The sequence below is a fragment of the Canis lupus genome, chromosome 3 (assembly GCF_048164855.1).
Source record: "Canis lupus baileyi chromosome 3, mCanLup2.hap1, whole genome shotgun sequence".
In the NCBI taxonomy this organism is placed as follows: Eukaryota; Metazoa; Chordata; class Mammalia; order Carnivora; family Canidae; genus Canis; species Canis lupus.
In genome coordinates this window covers 6,992,193-7,004,211 of record NC_132840.1, presented here as the reverse complement: position 1 = coordinate 7,004,211, position 12,019 = coordinate 6,992,193, and the positions used below count along the sequence as shown (strand labels likewise).

Genomic DNA, 12,019 nt, shown 5'->3' with positions numbered 1-12,019 from the left:
TTATAAATCAGTTTTAGGAGCAAGGATGCAGGAGAAGCTCAGGTCAGTGCACATGGCCCCTAGTATTGCTTCTGCCACTTCCAAGGCAATCGCCCAGGCTGGGTTGGGAGGCCCCCACCCCCCATGCCGGTTGGGCCTTGCGGCAGGAGCCCTCTGTGGCCTGCAGGGTGGCCAGACAGCAGCTGGACTCTTGCCTAGGCTGAATCCAGTCTCCCACCCTCACCCCCACGTCTTTCTTCCCCAGCGGCCTTTTTCCAGGACTGCATTTCAGAGCAGGACCTTGATGAGATGAACATCGAGATCATTCGCAACACACTTTACAAGGTAGTGCCCTCGCCAGGGGCAGGGCCGGGCCTGTGGGGGGGGATGGGGGACACGGGGTGGTGGGTTGGTGTGTTAGGTGGGGTGCCGGGACAGGACGTGGTGCACCAGGCTCCTATCCTGGGGGCTTATCCACTCATTGCTGGCTCCCAAGCTGGGCGCAAGCTGCATGGAACAGGTTCTCCACCTTGCGGTGCCTGCGGCAGGTACTGATAAGATCAGCAGGAGTGGCTGGTGCCCCACGGCTTGGCCTGTCAGAGCTGGCTCCTAGATGGCTGCTCCCCTGCATCCAGGAGGGTCACGGGCCACCACCCAGGCCATAGCTTTCAGGGTTACCCCACCTGGACTGTTGCCAGCCAGGACAGGCATTTGGGCAGAGGCAGTGGTGTGCTCGGTTATGGTGGAGGGGGGTACCCAGCCAGGTATAGCCAGGTCACCAAGTCCTTCTCGGGTTCCCAGGCCTAGAACCAGTGCCACGTCCCAGCATCCTCATCCCCCACACACCTTCTGCTTCCCTCCAGGCTATGGCACAGGTTGGTGACCCCTGGAGATAGAGTGAGTTTGGGATTCATGGGTCCATACTGTCCTGGCCCAAGGAGGCTAAGAGCAGGGCTGAGAGCAAAGGCAGGGGGCTGGCCAGGGACCAGTGAAGGACATTTGGGACAGTCTGGGTTCTGGCTGTAGTGAAGCACTGAGCAGTGGTGCCAGGACCCCTGATGGGCTGCAGCCAGGAACATGGATTAGCGGTGGGCAGGCTCCAAAGTGGGGGCTGAGGCTAGCCCAGGCTGAGGGCCCTGCTGACCTAACCCTGAGAACACCTGTCTATCGGATCTTTACTGTGAAGGTCTTCTCCTGACTGGGTTGGAGCTAAGAGGCCAACACTTGGCCACAGCCTGAGCCGAGGCCCTCCAGTCTCCCTCTGAGAGTCTGGGCTAGGGTGTAAGGGCAGCTCTGTGGGTAGATGAGGAGCCCGCTTGTAGATTGCAGGCGTGTAGGCAAGGGAGCAGCAAAGGCAGAAGCAAGCATGGGACATGGGCCAGGTGGCAAGCGGTTTGCTGTGGAAGTGCGGGTTTCAGATGGACAGCAGGACACAGGTCTGGAAAAAGAGGCAGGCATAGGATCAAGTCACCCAGGGCCTAGCGTGCCAGGCCCGAGTTCAAACTGTATCCAGTGGACAGGGCCAGCCAGCCAAAGTTTGCAGCAGAGAAAGCCCCCTCTGGCTACAGGGCGGAGGACAGAGCAGAGAGGTGAGAGCAAGGTAGGCAGGCGGCCAACTTCTTTAATTGTCAAGACCGCCCTAGGAGCTAGCTGGGCATCGGTATCCACACTGGTGACATGAGGAAACAGGGCTCAGAGAAGCACGGTAGGTTGCCTGAAGCCACTTGCTAGACTCTAGAAGCACTGGGATCACACCTGGCTCAGCGTGTTTGGAAAGCACGTGCTCTCCTCTGCCCCGCTAACAGGGAGGCAGGCCAGGCCGTCAGCCGAGGCTGTGTGTGCACACACCATCTGAGTGCTCCTGCCCGCCCAGATGGCCCGCTGCCGGGATCCCTGCCCTGAGACCGGGTGAGGGGTGCGGCTGTCCCCCCAGCCTCACCCACACCCTCACCGGGCCTGACTGGTTCTAGCTGGAGTCACTGGTGAGGGCTGCTCAGGCACCAGCTCATAAACACTGATCCAAGGCTGAGGGCATCGTGCCAGGACCGCCTGCTCGTCAGGCAGTGTCCCAGCCCAGTGGCCACAGATGGGAGATTAGACGGACCCTCAACGGCCTGGCAGGTGGGAACTGTAGGCAGCTGCGCAGCAGCCATGGACTGGCAGGCTGCAGGGGACAGGGTGGGGAAGGTAACCTTGGTACCTGTCCCTGTGGGGTCTTGCCAGTTTCTTCAGCTGCCCTAGCTTCCAGAAGAATCTGGGCCTGTCCCACCATCTTCCCCAACCCTGGGGTCAGCCTCTCTGGGGACTGGTACAGCTCGGTGAAGGCTGGGGACTTCCCCACAGATTGGAACTGCAGGGAAGGTCTGCCCCTCGGGAGGAGGCCTGGAGATTTGGGCACAACCAGCTTGGCTGGCCACGGGGAGGAAAGTGACTGGGGACAGTCATCGAGGGACTGATTACCACTAAGCCATGGCAAGATTGGCAGAGGTTTCTGATCCAAGCCCTCTGATTCCTGTGCTGGAGTCCACTCTCTCCTTCCAAGCTTCTTGCTCCCAGCCCTGTCCTAGACTTCTGTTTCCTGTGACCCTGGTGGTCCCGACGGGCCTCCTCCCGAGCCCAGCCTGCCCAGTGCTGTTTTGCCTGTGCTTGTGGACTCATTTCACTTCCTTGGAGCAGCAGAGCCTGTGGCCCAAATCAGCTGGTGGTGGATGGAAAAGTCTCTGAACCTTGGAGGGCAGACCTCAGTGCTGAAAGCTTTCCAGGCTTCCCAGCTCTCACTCTCAACCCTTCAGAATAATCTCTAGCCTGTGGAGCCAGAGTCCCTGTGACCATGCCACCAGAAGGGACCCAGGAGGATCTGAGTGAAGGGAGCTCTCTGGGGGGCTGCAAGACCATGCCCCCTCTCCTGACATGTCCCTGATTGGTTTTATGAGTGAGTGCTGGGAGGGAACTAGGGCCTGGGCTGAACTGTCTTTTCCTCATGCCCAGGATATCCAGTTTGCCTGGACAGGAAGTGCTCATTCTCATCACAGCCCATGTGTCCAGCCGTTGCACTGCAAGGCTCAGTCTGTGTAGGCAATAACCGTCGCTCAGCAGGAGCTGGGCTGACATTTTGCTTTGTGCTTCACAATGCCTGGGAGCTACCTGAGGGTGTTCTGTGAGGTGGGCTACCAAGAGGAGCCACCCAGTCCAGGTTACCTCCGTGAACCCTCAGGAGTAACCTTCCTTCACTAAGCCCATCAACACATGGTTTTCTGAGGCTGAGGAGGGGAGGTTTGGGGGAAGGGCAGGCAGGGCAGCTGGGGGCAGACTGGGCCCCCGTCTAAGCCTGGCGTCCTGTGGGATGATGGTGGAGAGGTGTGGAGGGGGTACTACCCCACGAAGCAGTCAGTCAGCCAGAAATTGCTCTGTCACTCCTGGTGCAGAGAGGCAGCAGGCCAACCGATTAACAGTTGGAATTTGTGGATGTTTCCGAGGCCCTGACATGGGAGCTGCCCTGGCCAATCCATGGGTGTGATGCTTGGACTTACCATGCAAGGGACTGGGGAGGGCAGATCCCCCAGTTCCCTGCCTGGGTTGAGCAAGCCCCATGCTCTGCACAGGCCTACCTGGAGTCTTTCTACAAGTTCTGCACCCTACTGGGCGGGACCACGGCCGATGCCATGTGCCCCATCCTGGAGGTGAGTGCCTGCCCACCCTCACACCTGCCGGTCCCTGGTAGCCCCGACCTGGGGAAAGCCCTGTCAGCTGACTGGCACCTGCCTCCTTCCCCCTCCCTCCACCTTGCCTGTGTGCCGGCCCCACAGTTTGAAGCCGACCGACGAGCCTTCATCATCACCATCAACTCGTTTGACACAGAGCTGTCCAAGGAGGACCGTGCCAAGCTCTTTCCGCACTGCGGAAGGCTCTACCCAGAAGGCCTGGCCCAGCTGGCTCGGGCCGATGACTATGAGCAGGTGAAGAACGTGGCCGACTACTACCCGGTGAGTGCCCTGGCTACAGGATAATGGGCAGGCATACTGGCGTCTGCATCCCCACCCCTCACCCAACAGCACCCTCATGCTCATGCTTTCCATCTCTTCCCCGGGCCAGGAATATAAGCTGCTTTTCGAGGGTGCAGGCAGCAATCCTGGAGACAAGACCCTGGAGGACCGATTCTTCGAGCATGAGGTGAGGGATTGCTCACGTGCCGATTGTAGGGGAGGGTTGGTGGCCCAGGCCTGACTGCCATCATGGCCACCTGCACACCATGCTGCCTGTCTGTAGGTGAAACTGAACAAGCTGGCCTTCCTGAACCAGTTCCACTTTGGTATCTTCTACGCCTTCGTGAAGCTCAAGGAGCAAGAGTGTCGCAACATTGTATGGATCGCCGAGTGCATTGCCCAGCGTCACCGCGCCAAGATTGACAACTACATCCCCATCTTCTAGCGCTCTGGCCCAAGGCTCCCCACAAGTGTGTGTCTGCGTGTGCTGTGACAAAGCCCATGGTTCACATGCCTGCCCCGGGGGGTAGCACATTGTTCCAGTGACTACTGGTTTCCCTGACCCTCTCTGAGATGGCTCTTGGGCCTGAAAAGGGGCTGGGCACCTGCTCCCCCTACCAAGGATGGACCAACCCCCTCTCCCCCAAAAGGAGGCCCCCTCAGCCCTCTGTTTACAGCCACTGACATGTCTAAGAAGCATGTGGTCATTTTATGTCCTTCCCTGAGAACCCCTGGGGCAGCGTGAGCCTCCTCTTCCGTCTGTGGGTGGCCCCCAGAGCTGTGGCCCAGGGGAAGGAGAGTGTGTGTCCTGGAGGCATAGGGCAAATAGCTCTACAACCCCATCCCTCAGCTCTGCCCTCTAAGACAATAAACTGCCCTCTCAAAGCCTAGCTGTCTGCTGTCTCCTTTGTGCCCTAGTACCTCTCCCAGACGTCCAACTTCCCTTGGGTAACCCTCCCCCAACCCCGAGCTTTCCAGCTCCTTCACTGGCCCTCTCCCTGTGCAGCCAGGTTCTGCAGAATGAGGGAAGTCACTGGAGGCCCAGACAGGGCCGTGGAGCTGGGTCCTGGCCCTGGAGGGCCCCAGGCCTCCCTGTTTGCCTCATTGAGCCCCACTATGCCCTTGGCCAGGGGCACCACCCCCATTTCACTAGGAGGAAGCCCTAATCTGTGAATAAATGAAGGGGACTAGGTGTGAACCACAGAGCCTGCACCCAGAGTCTCAGCCTGTGCTGACCACCGGGGATTCCCCAGGCAGTCCCTAATCTGTCACCCAGCCACAGCCTATCACCCAGGCAGTCACCCCCTCCCAAAACAGCATCTCTGCATTCTAGGAGAAATAAAAATTTGTCTTTATTTAAAAGGTGGCAGTAGGGCAAGTGGGGTATGCAGCCTCCCTGTGGCTAGGGGGCTTGGGTGGGTGGTCAGAGCCCGAATTCTTGAGCCAGTCAAGAAACAGGATTCACCCTTTGAGTTGCAGCACTGAGGCACTGGTGCCTCAAAAAAATCCTGAGGGGGGGTCCCCACCCCACCCAGTAACTCCTTAGTTTGCAGAGGCACTGTCTGCGGGATCCTGTCAAAGGCTACAGCTAAGTCTTGCACAGAACTCCCCATCCAGCTGGGTTCTCCAAGCTACAGGGGTGGAACCTTGTGCCCAGGAGGGTCTGTGTGGGCTCATGAAGCAGTTGAGAGGCCTGGAGGTTTATTGGAGGCCTGGCCTGGGGCACTGACCGAGTGGGTGGGGCTGGGGTCCTTGAGGCCAGGCTCTAGGGCAGACTTGGGGGGGGGAGGGTCACAATGCCCAGGGGAGGGCCAAGGGCTCAAGGGACCTCCTCTGCCGGAGCAGCTAGGCCACCTGTGGGCACTGCTCATTGGGCTGCCATGGGGGAAGGGCCTTCATTTGGATCTGGGTCCTGGGCTGCCTCCTGGGCTGGGGTAGAGCCAGGCTGGCCAGGCCGCAGCGCTCTTGGCAGACAGTGATTGATGAAGAAGGTCTGCAGGAAGCGGCGCCGCAGGCCCTCAGGCAGGTAGTAGTGGATGAAGTACATGAGCCCCAGGCCACGGCCTGGGTAATAGCGGCGGCGCGGCTGAGCTGCCAGCAGCGCGTCAGTGATGGCATCTACGACTGGGCTGAGGTCTGGCAGGGCGAGGCGCAGTGAATGCAGGAACTGCCCGTGTAAGTGCTCAATGTAGTCTTCGCCGTAGGCCTGGAGCAACTCTCGGGGCAGGCTGGCCAGCAGCAGCTGCTTGCGCTGCTCCCAATGTCCCACATTCCGCACGGACTCTGGGAAAGGAGTGGCAAGGTCAGGGTGAGGTCAGTTAGGGAAGCCAAATCCAGACTCTGGTAAATCTACCCCCAAACCACTCCCTGCCTCAGCCAGAGCCATGGCCATTCATCAGACCAGATCCCACCCCAGGCAAGACCACAACCACACACCCCATCCCAGGCCCGACCCCCACCTGTCTTAAAGCAGCCAGGCTGGATGACGCTGACCTTGACCCCCCAGGGCAGAAGTTCACAGCTGAATGTGTCCATGAGCAGCGCCATGGCCGCTTTGGAGGTCCCATAGGCTGCCAAGCATGGGTATGGCATGTCTCCTGGGGATGGATTGGAAGTGGGGCTGCTCAGCCTGGGCCAGAGGCTCTAGCATCCCTCCCTGCGGCTCTGCAGCAGCACCTTTTCTACTCCAGAGGGGAGGGGCACTCACCTGCTGGGCTGCCCACAGTCACTATACGACCCCTCGAGCGGCGCAGCAGTGGCAAGAGACCCTTGGTCAGCTCAAGCGCCCCGAAGAAATTCACCTCCATGCAGCTGCGGAATGTGGCCACAGGGGACAGCTCCACATCGGCCACTACATCGTTGTGGCCTGCATTGTTGACCAGGCCCCACAAGCCTGAGGGCATGGAGAAGGTGGGTGAAAGAGAGGAGGAAGTGCTGGATGGAGCCAGCAGCAAACCTCTAATCCCTGCCCATTCATTCCCACCAGCCACGCCCTCTCCTGGAGGAGCTCTGGCCACTGACCTGTGCTGCTGGTGTGGGCCTTTGTGAACTCCAGTGCTCGGCTGATGTCTGCTGGCTTGGTCAGGTCCATCTGCAGCAGCCTTAGGCGAGGGGAACAGCAGGCACGCAGCTCTAGGGCACCAGGGCCATCCAACTCCAACACGGTGGCCAGCACCGTGAAGCCCATGGCATCTAGCTTCTTGGCCGTCTCCTTGCCAAAACCAGAGTCACAGCCTGGCCAGGGCAGGGCAGCCAGTGAACTACCACTGTGGCCCAGTCCAGCCTGAGTCAACTCTAAGGATCCCCAGGGTCCGCACAGGATCTAGGCCCCTAGATATCCAATCTTCCAGCAGCCAGCAGGCCTCCCTCCTCTCCTCTCCCAGGTCCGCCTCTGCAGGCTTTGCCCCTCTGCCCAGCTCTCCCATGGCGGTCAACTCCCTGACTCCTCACAGCTACCTCAAATGGGGCTTACATTTCCCACTTTACAGAGGACACTGAGACCTAGCAATGAGAAGTTGCTTCCCAAAGACTCTTAGCCAGCAAAGAGTAAGGCCAGGACTCTCCTGGAGGTCAGTGTGAGGCCCAGTCTCAGCCCTGGTGTCCTGCTTGCTTTGCTCTCAGGCCTTAGGTTGCATGTGCAGTGTTACTGCACCACCTCCCTCCCTTTCTCGCTGCCCTTGCCCAGGCTTCTTCCTCTTACCTGGACTATGAAGCAGCCCCCTCCTTGGTCCTGTCCCATCTTGCCCTCTTGAACTCATTCTCTACCTAAGCAGCCAGAGGGATCTTTCCAAAAATGACAATATCACTCTGCGGCTGAAAACCTTTCCAAGGCCCCCCTGCCAGTCCTCAGGATGAAGCCCAAGCCCTCTACTCCCATCATCACAAGCTGAGCCCCACTTCCCTTCCATGCCAACATCCCTACTATTGTTCTAAGCTCTAGGCAAAGCTAGAGGCCCATCCCCATCTCACCCTTGACCCCAGCTCCGGGAATTCCAACCAGTGGCAACAGTAGGGCATTCTCTGAGCCCCGACCACTTGCCCCCAGGACAGGCGAGATGATGGATGGAGAAGAGAACAGACCTGCATTTGAATCCCTTCCCACACCCAGCAAGTGTGACCTGAGGTCAGTTACCACTTTGGAGACCTAATTTCCTGTCTTTGGTATGTAGAGAGAGGAACCACCAGGCAGAGTCTAAGTGGGGGCCTGATAAGCAGCAACCCCCTTCCTCAATTGTTCCTCAAATTCTGATCTTGGCTCCCTAGGCAGCCAACAAGGGGAGGGAGAGGGCCACGAAGGAGGAGGCTTTCCAGAGCCTGCCTCCCTGGTGCTCCTGCTAAACAGAAGTTTCACAGTAGCCCTGCTTTCCCAATTTTGGACGCTTGGGAAGCCTTCCCCACCTCAGCCCCGCCCTCTGCTGAGGCAGAGAACAAAGCTGGGGCAGGGGGCTGTGAGCTGGGCTTTATGTGGCTGGGGTTCTGCAGACAACCCTGGGCTGACCGGTCCTTCCAGGGGAAGTCTGACTGGGGAGGCGAGTGAGCACATGTGTGTCCACTCGCCTAAGCTCCCTCCCAGAGCAGACGGGCCCTTCACAAGGAAAACAGAGGCCTTCCAGAGCCTCAGTTGCAGTCCGAACAGTCACCCATGCCTCGCATACCCTCGTGTTCACCTGACACACACAGACACCTGTACATACCTCCAGCCTGCTGGCATATTCACACAGGGGTTCCCTCTCATGAGACCCCCTGCCACCATCATACATAGAGGTGCACACAAGGCACTCAGCCCAAATTCTGACCCCAGGCCGGAGCTCAGGTAGTGGTTTTCAGGGGCATTCTCAGGAAGGGCGAGTGGAAGCTCTGGCAGGCTCGACACTGTTCCTGGCAGGTGAGTCAGGGCCTGGTTACCTCTTTGTCTTGCAATCAGGTGGTGAAAGAGGAAACCACAGAGAAGTTGAAGTGGGCTGGGCAGCACTCTTCCCCTCTCCCATCACAGGGCTTTACAGCCAGAGATGGGGGAGCCCAGACCTCAGATGGCATCCCACCTCTTCCCTCCTTCTCAGGCTCAAGGCAAGGAGCAGTAAGAGCAGCAGCTTGAAGGCCTGTGGGGAGCTCTCAGGACCGACTGCCCACTGGGTCACTAGTACCAGCAGATACCCTGAGCCCTGTGGAGGCAGCTCACAAATTAGAAGGCAGGAGGGGGGCTGTCCAGTCCCTGGGAGCAGAGCTCACAGCCTAGTTGCTGCTTCATCCCGGGGGGGGGGGGGGGGGGTCTGCATCTTTCCTTCCTCAATCCCCCAAAACTTCACACTGTACTGAATTCAGGTCCCATGCATCAGGCCTGAACCCTGCTCTAGCTCCACCCTCTTGTTTAAGCCCCAGAGCCCTCATGCCACCCTTATTCCCACCTCATCTCAGCAGTCTGGCTTCTTGCCTGGCATTCAAAGCCTCTTCTGAGGAAACAACCTCATGTCCCACCATGTCCCAGCAGTCAGGCTGGTTACTGATTGTCCCTACCCAGGCCACACTCACTTCTGTCTCAAGCCTTTGTTCTACATCCACACTTCACCTATCTTCACTCATCCTCTGAGGCCCGGCTCCTGGATGGCCTGTGGGAAGTTCCCTCAGGTCCATCCGATCCTACGGGGCCCCCTACTGGACCCAGCCTCTGAGCAGCCAGTCTGGAGGCAGCCCCCACCCCAGGGCCCAAACACCAGGCAGAGCTCTGAGAACCTGTCCAAGGCCAGGCGGGGTGGGGGAGGACTAGACTGCCCCTCCCCCCCACAGCACAGCCGGTGCCCCCTGGCCTTTCTCCCCCTCCCCACTTCCGCCTGGGCCTCAGGCCCCCCCTCCCCTCCCTTCCTTCTGGTGACAGATTTATTCCCTGCTCCAGACAAAGGGAACTCCGCCAGGCGGCCAGAGGCACCTGAGTACAGCTCTCCAGGACCTCCTTCCTGGGCACTGAAGACCAGGAGGAGAGGAATGTGGGGTGGGGTGCTGGTTGCAGACGCTGGACGGCTACCTCAGCAGTTTGGGGGTGGGTGGCGTGCTCTGAGAGGCAGCTGAATGCCCAGCTGCCGGTCATGGTGACCTCAACCTTTTCTGGAGTCCAAGGATCCCAGCCAACTTGGGGGGTGGGTCAATGCCCCAACTCCCCATCTAAGCGCCTTCCTGTGGCCCCAGGAAAGAGGAGACGGAGCGTCCCACGTGGGCTTGTTAGGCCGACTTCAAGGGGTGACCATCGTCTGAGTCCCTCAGAGCACGCCCCCGTCCAAAGCCTGCTCTCCTGGGAAGGGGCACGCCATGAACCCCGAACTCCGGAGGCTCGTCTTTCTCAGGCAGCCGTCGTCCCTGCGCACCTGCCCGCTCCCAGCCTCGTTCTCCCTCCGACACTCCCCGGCGGCAGGTAGTGAACCCGGACTTAGGAGGTGCCGTGCGCTTCCTACTTGGCTCGCTCTCGGCACCCAAGGGAGGGCGACACTCGCACTCCTGCGCCGGGGGTCCCGCCTGGCGTGGGCGGCTCACGGGGAACCCTCGGGGTCTGGTCCCGCCCTCGAGCCTGGAGTCCCCGCGCTCCGCGCACTCACCGGTGATGAGCACCGCGCGAGTGGCCACGGGCAGGCGCGGCGGGCGCGCCAGGCGGGACAGCGCCATCCAGCCGGCGGCGGCCAGCGCGGCGAGCGCGGCGGGCGGGGGCAGCAGGCGCTGGCACAGCCAGTCGAGCGCGGCCAGCAGCGCCAGCGCCGCCAGCAGCGGGCGGCCCAGACGCAGGTCCGCGCGCAGCAGCTGCAGCAGCGCGCGGGCCGCCACGAGCAGCCAGGCGCCGCCCGACGGCCAAGGCCAGCGCTCCATGGCGGCGGGGCCGGGCCGGGCCGGGCCGGGCCGGGCCGGGGCGGGGCGGGGCGGGGGCCGGGCTGGGGAGCGGGGAGCGGGGAGCGGGGCGAGGGGCCGGGGCGCGGGGCGCGGGGCGCGGGGCGCAGCACACGCCGGCCGAGGGCGGGAGGGACACTCGCTTTCTCCGTTCGCCCTCGGGCCGAGCTTATAAAGAGCCCCGGGGGCGGGGTAGCGGGCGGGGCGGGGGCGGGGCGGGGGCGGGGCTTCCCTCCACTTCTCACCCCGCACCCTCCTTCGGGCAGGTGCCCCCCCTCCGCCCCGCCCCCACGGCCAGATCTGCTTTCTAAGAAGCCGGAACAAAGTCTCAAAGTTGCTGCTAGAGGAGGAGCCGCCTTGCCGCGGACCGTGCGGGGGACAGGGCCGGCTGGTGTGGCCCTCGTGCCCTGCATCTGTTCACCCCTGCCCCCCGCCCCCCCGCCCCCAGGTGAGCGCCCCCAGCTCGCACTCGCTCCGGACACCTGAGGACACGCACAACCTCCATCAGCTCCCCGCCCCGCCCCCCGGGACAGCGCCCCTGGGCCTCCCGCCTGCCTGAAGCCGCGGGAAAGCCGCCCCAGCCGCAGCGGGCACACGCGCCGCACTCCCACGCCGTGCGCGGCCGCAGGGCCCTCGCGCACACACGCCCGCTTGTGGCGGGGGCCGGGGGGAGGACTGTCCGGGCCCTTGGGAGTCTCTTGGCCCGCCTTCCTCCTTCCCTCCAGGGCCCCGTCCTGGGGATGCACCAGCCCCACCTCCTCCTGCCACACAAGGGTACGTGTGTGGGAGTGCAGGTGTGTGCATGTGTGTGTGTGGCGGGGGCGGGGGCTAACAGAAAAAGTAGGCCTCCCATTACCTCCAGCCCACCCTCCAACTGATACTCCTAGAGCCAGGCCAGTGGGGACACCTGGAGAGTCAGTGGGGGCGGCCTCTGGGACTCCGGGATCCCTGCCCTACTCCCATGATTCCACAGGGTATAAAATAAGTGATGTGAGTGTGGGTGCATTTCCCTGCCTGTATATATGAAGATCTGTGTTTGTGTGTGGCCCAGCGGCCCCCCATCCTGCCCACCCCCGTGTCTGGCACCCTGCATTTGGCATCCATGCTAGGGCTGTGCCAGGCACTAGGAGTTCGTGCCAGCACCTGGCTGCCAGGCCCTATTCTGAGGGCAGTAGGTACAGCCCATGGCA

General features: G+C 61.3%; 2 protein-coding genes across 2 annotated transcripts in view; one reads left to right on the top strand and one right to left on the bottom strand.

Moving 5' to 3' along the window:
- ATP6V0D1 (ATPase H+ transporting V0 subunit d1) overlaps nucleotides 1-4,852 on the top strand; it is a 39,354-nt gene extending 34,502 nt beyond the window's left edge. The window contains exons 4-8 of the mRNA XM_072815313.1: nucleotides 245-324; nucleotides 3,582-3,659; nucleotides 3,786-3,962; nucleotides 4,072-4,149; nucleotides 4,246-4,852. Coding sequence (XP_072671414.1) covers nucleotides 245-324; nucleotides 3,582-3,659; nucleotides 3,786-3,962; nucleotides 4,072-4,149; nucleotides 4,246-4,407 — 575 coding nt within the window. The 3' untranslated portion in view covers nucleotides 4,408-4,852. The remainder of the gene's footprint in view (nucleotides 1-244; nucleotides 325-3,581; nucleotides 3,660-3,785; nucleotides 3,963-4,071; nucleotides 4,150-4,245) is intronic.
- Nucleotides 4,853-5,289: 437 nt separating this feature from the next.
- Nucleotides 5,290-10,811, bottom strand: HSD11B2 (hydroxysteroid 11-beta dehydrogenase 2). The gene is made up of 5 exons (XM_072815298.1): nucleotides 10,547-10,811; nucleotides 6,984-7,196; nucleotides 6,670-6,855; nucleotides 6,422-6,559; nucleotides 5,290-6,245 (listed from the first exon to the last, which is right to left on the bottom strand). Exons 1-5 carry the CDS (start codon nucleotides 10,809-10,811, stop codon nucleotides 5,830-5,832), a joined length of 1,218 nt encoding a protein of 405 aa, XP_072671399.1. The 3' UTR covers nucleotides 5,290-5,829.
- Between the last annotated feature and the right edge of the window lie 1,208 nt (nucleotides 10,812-12,019).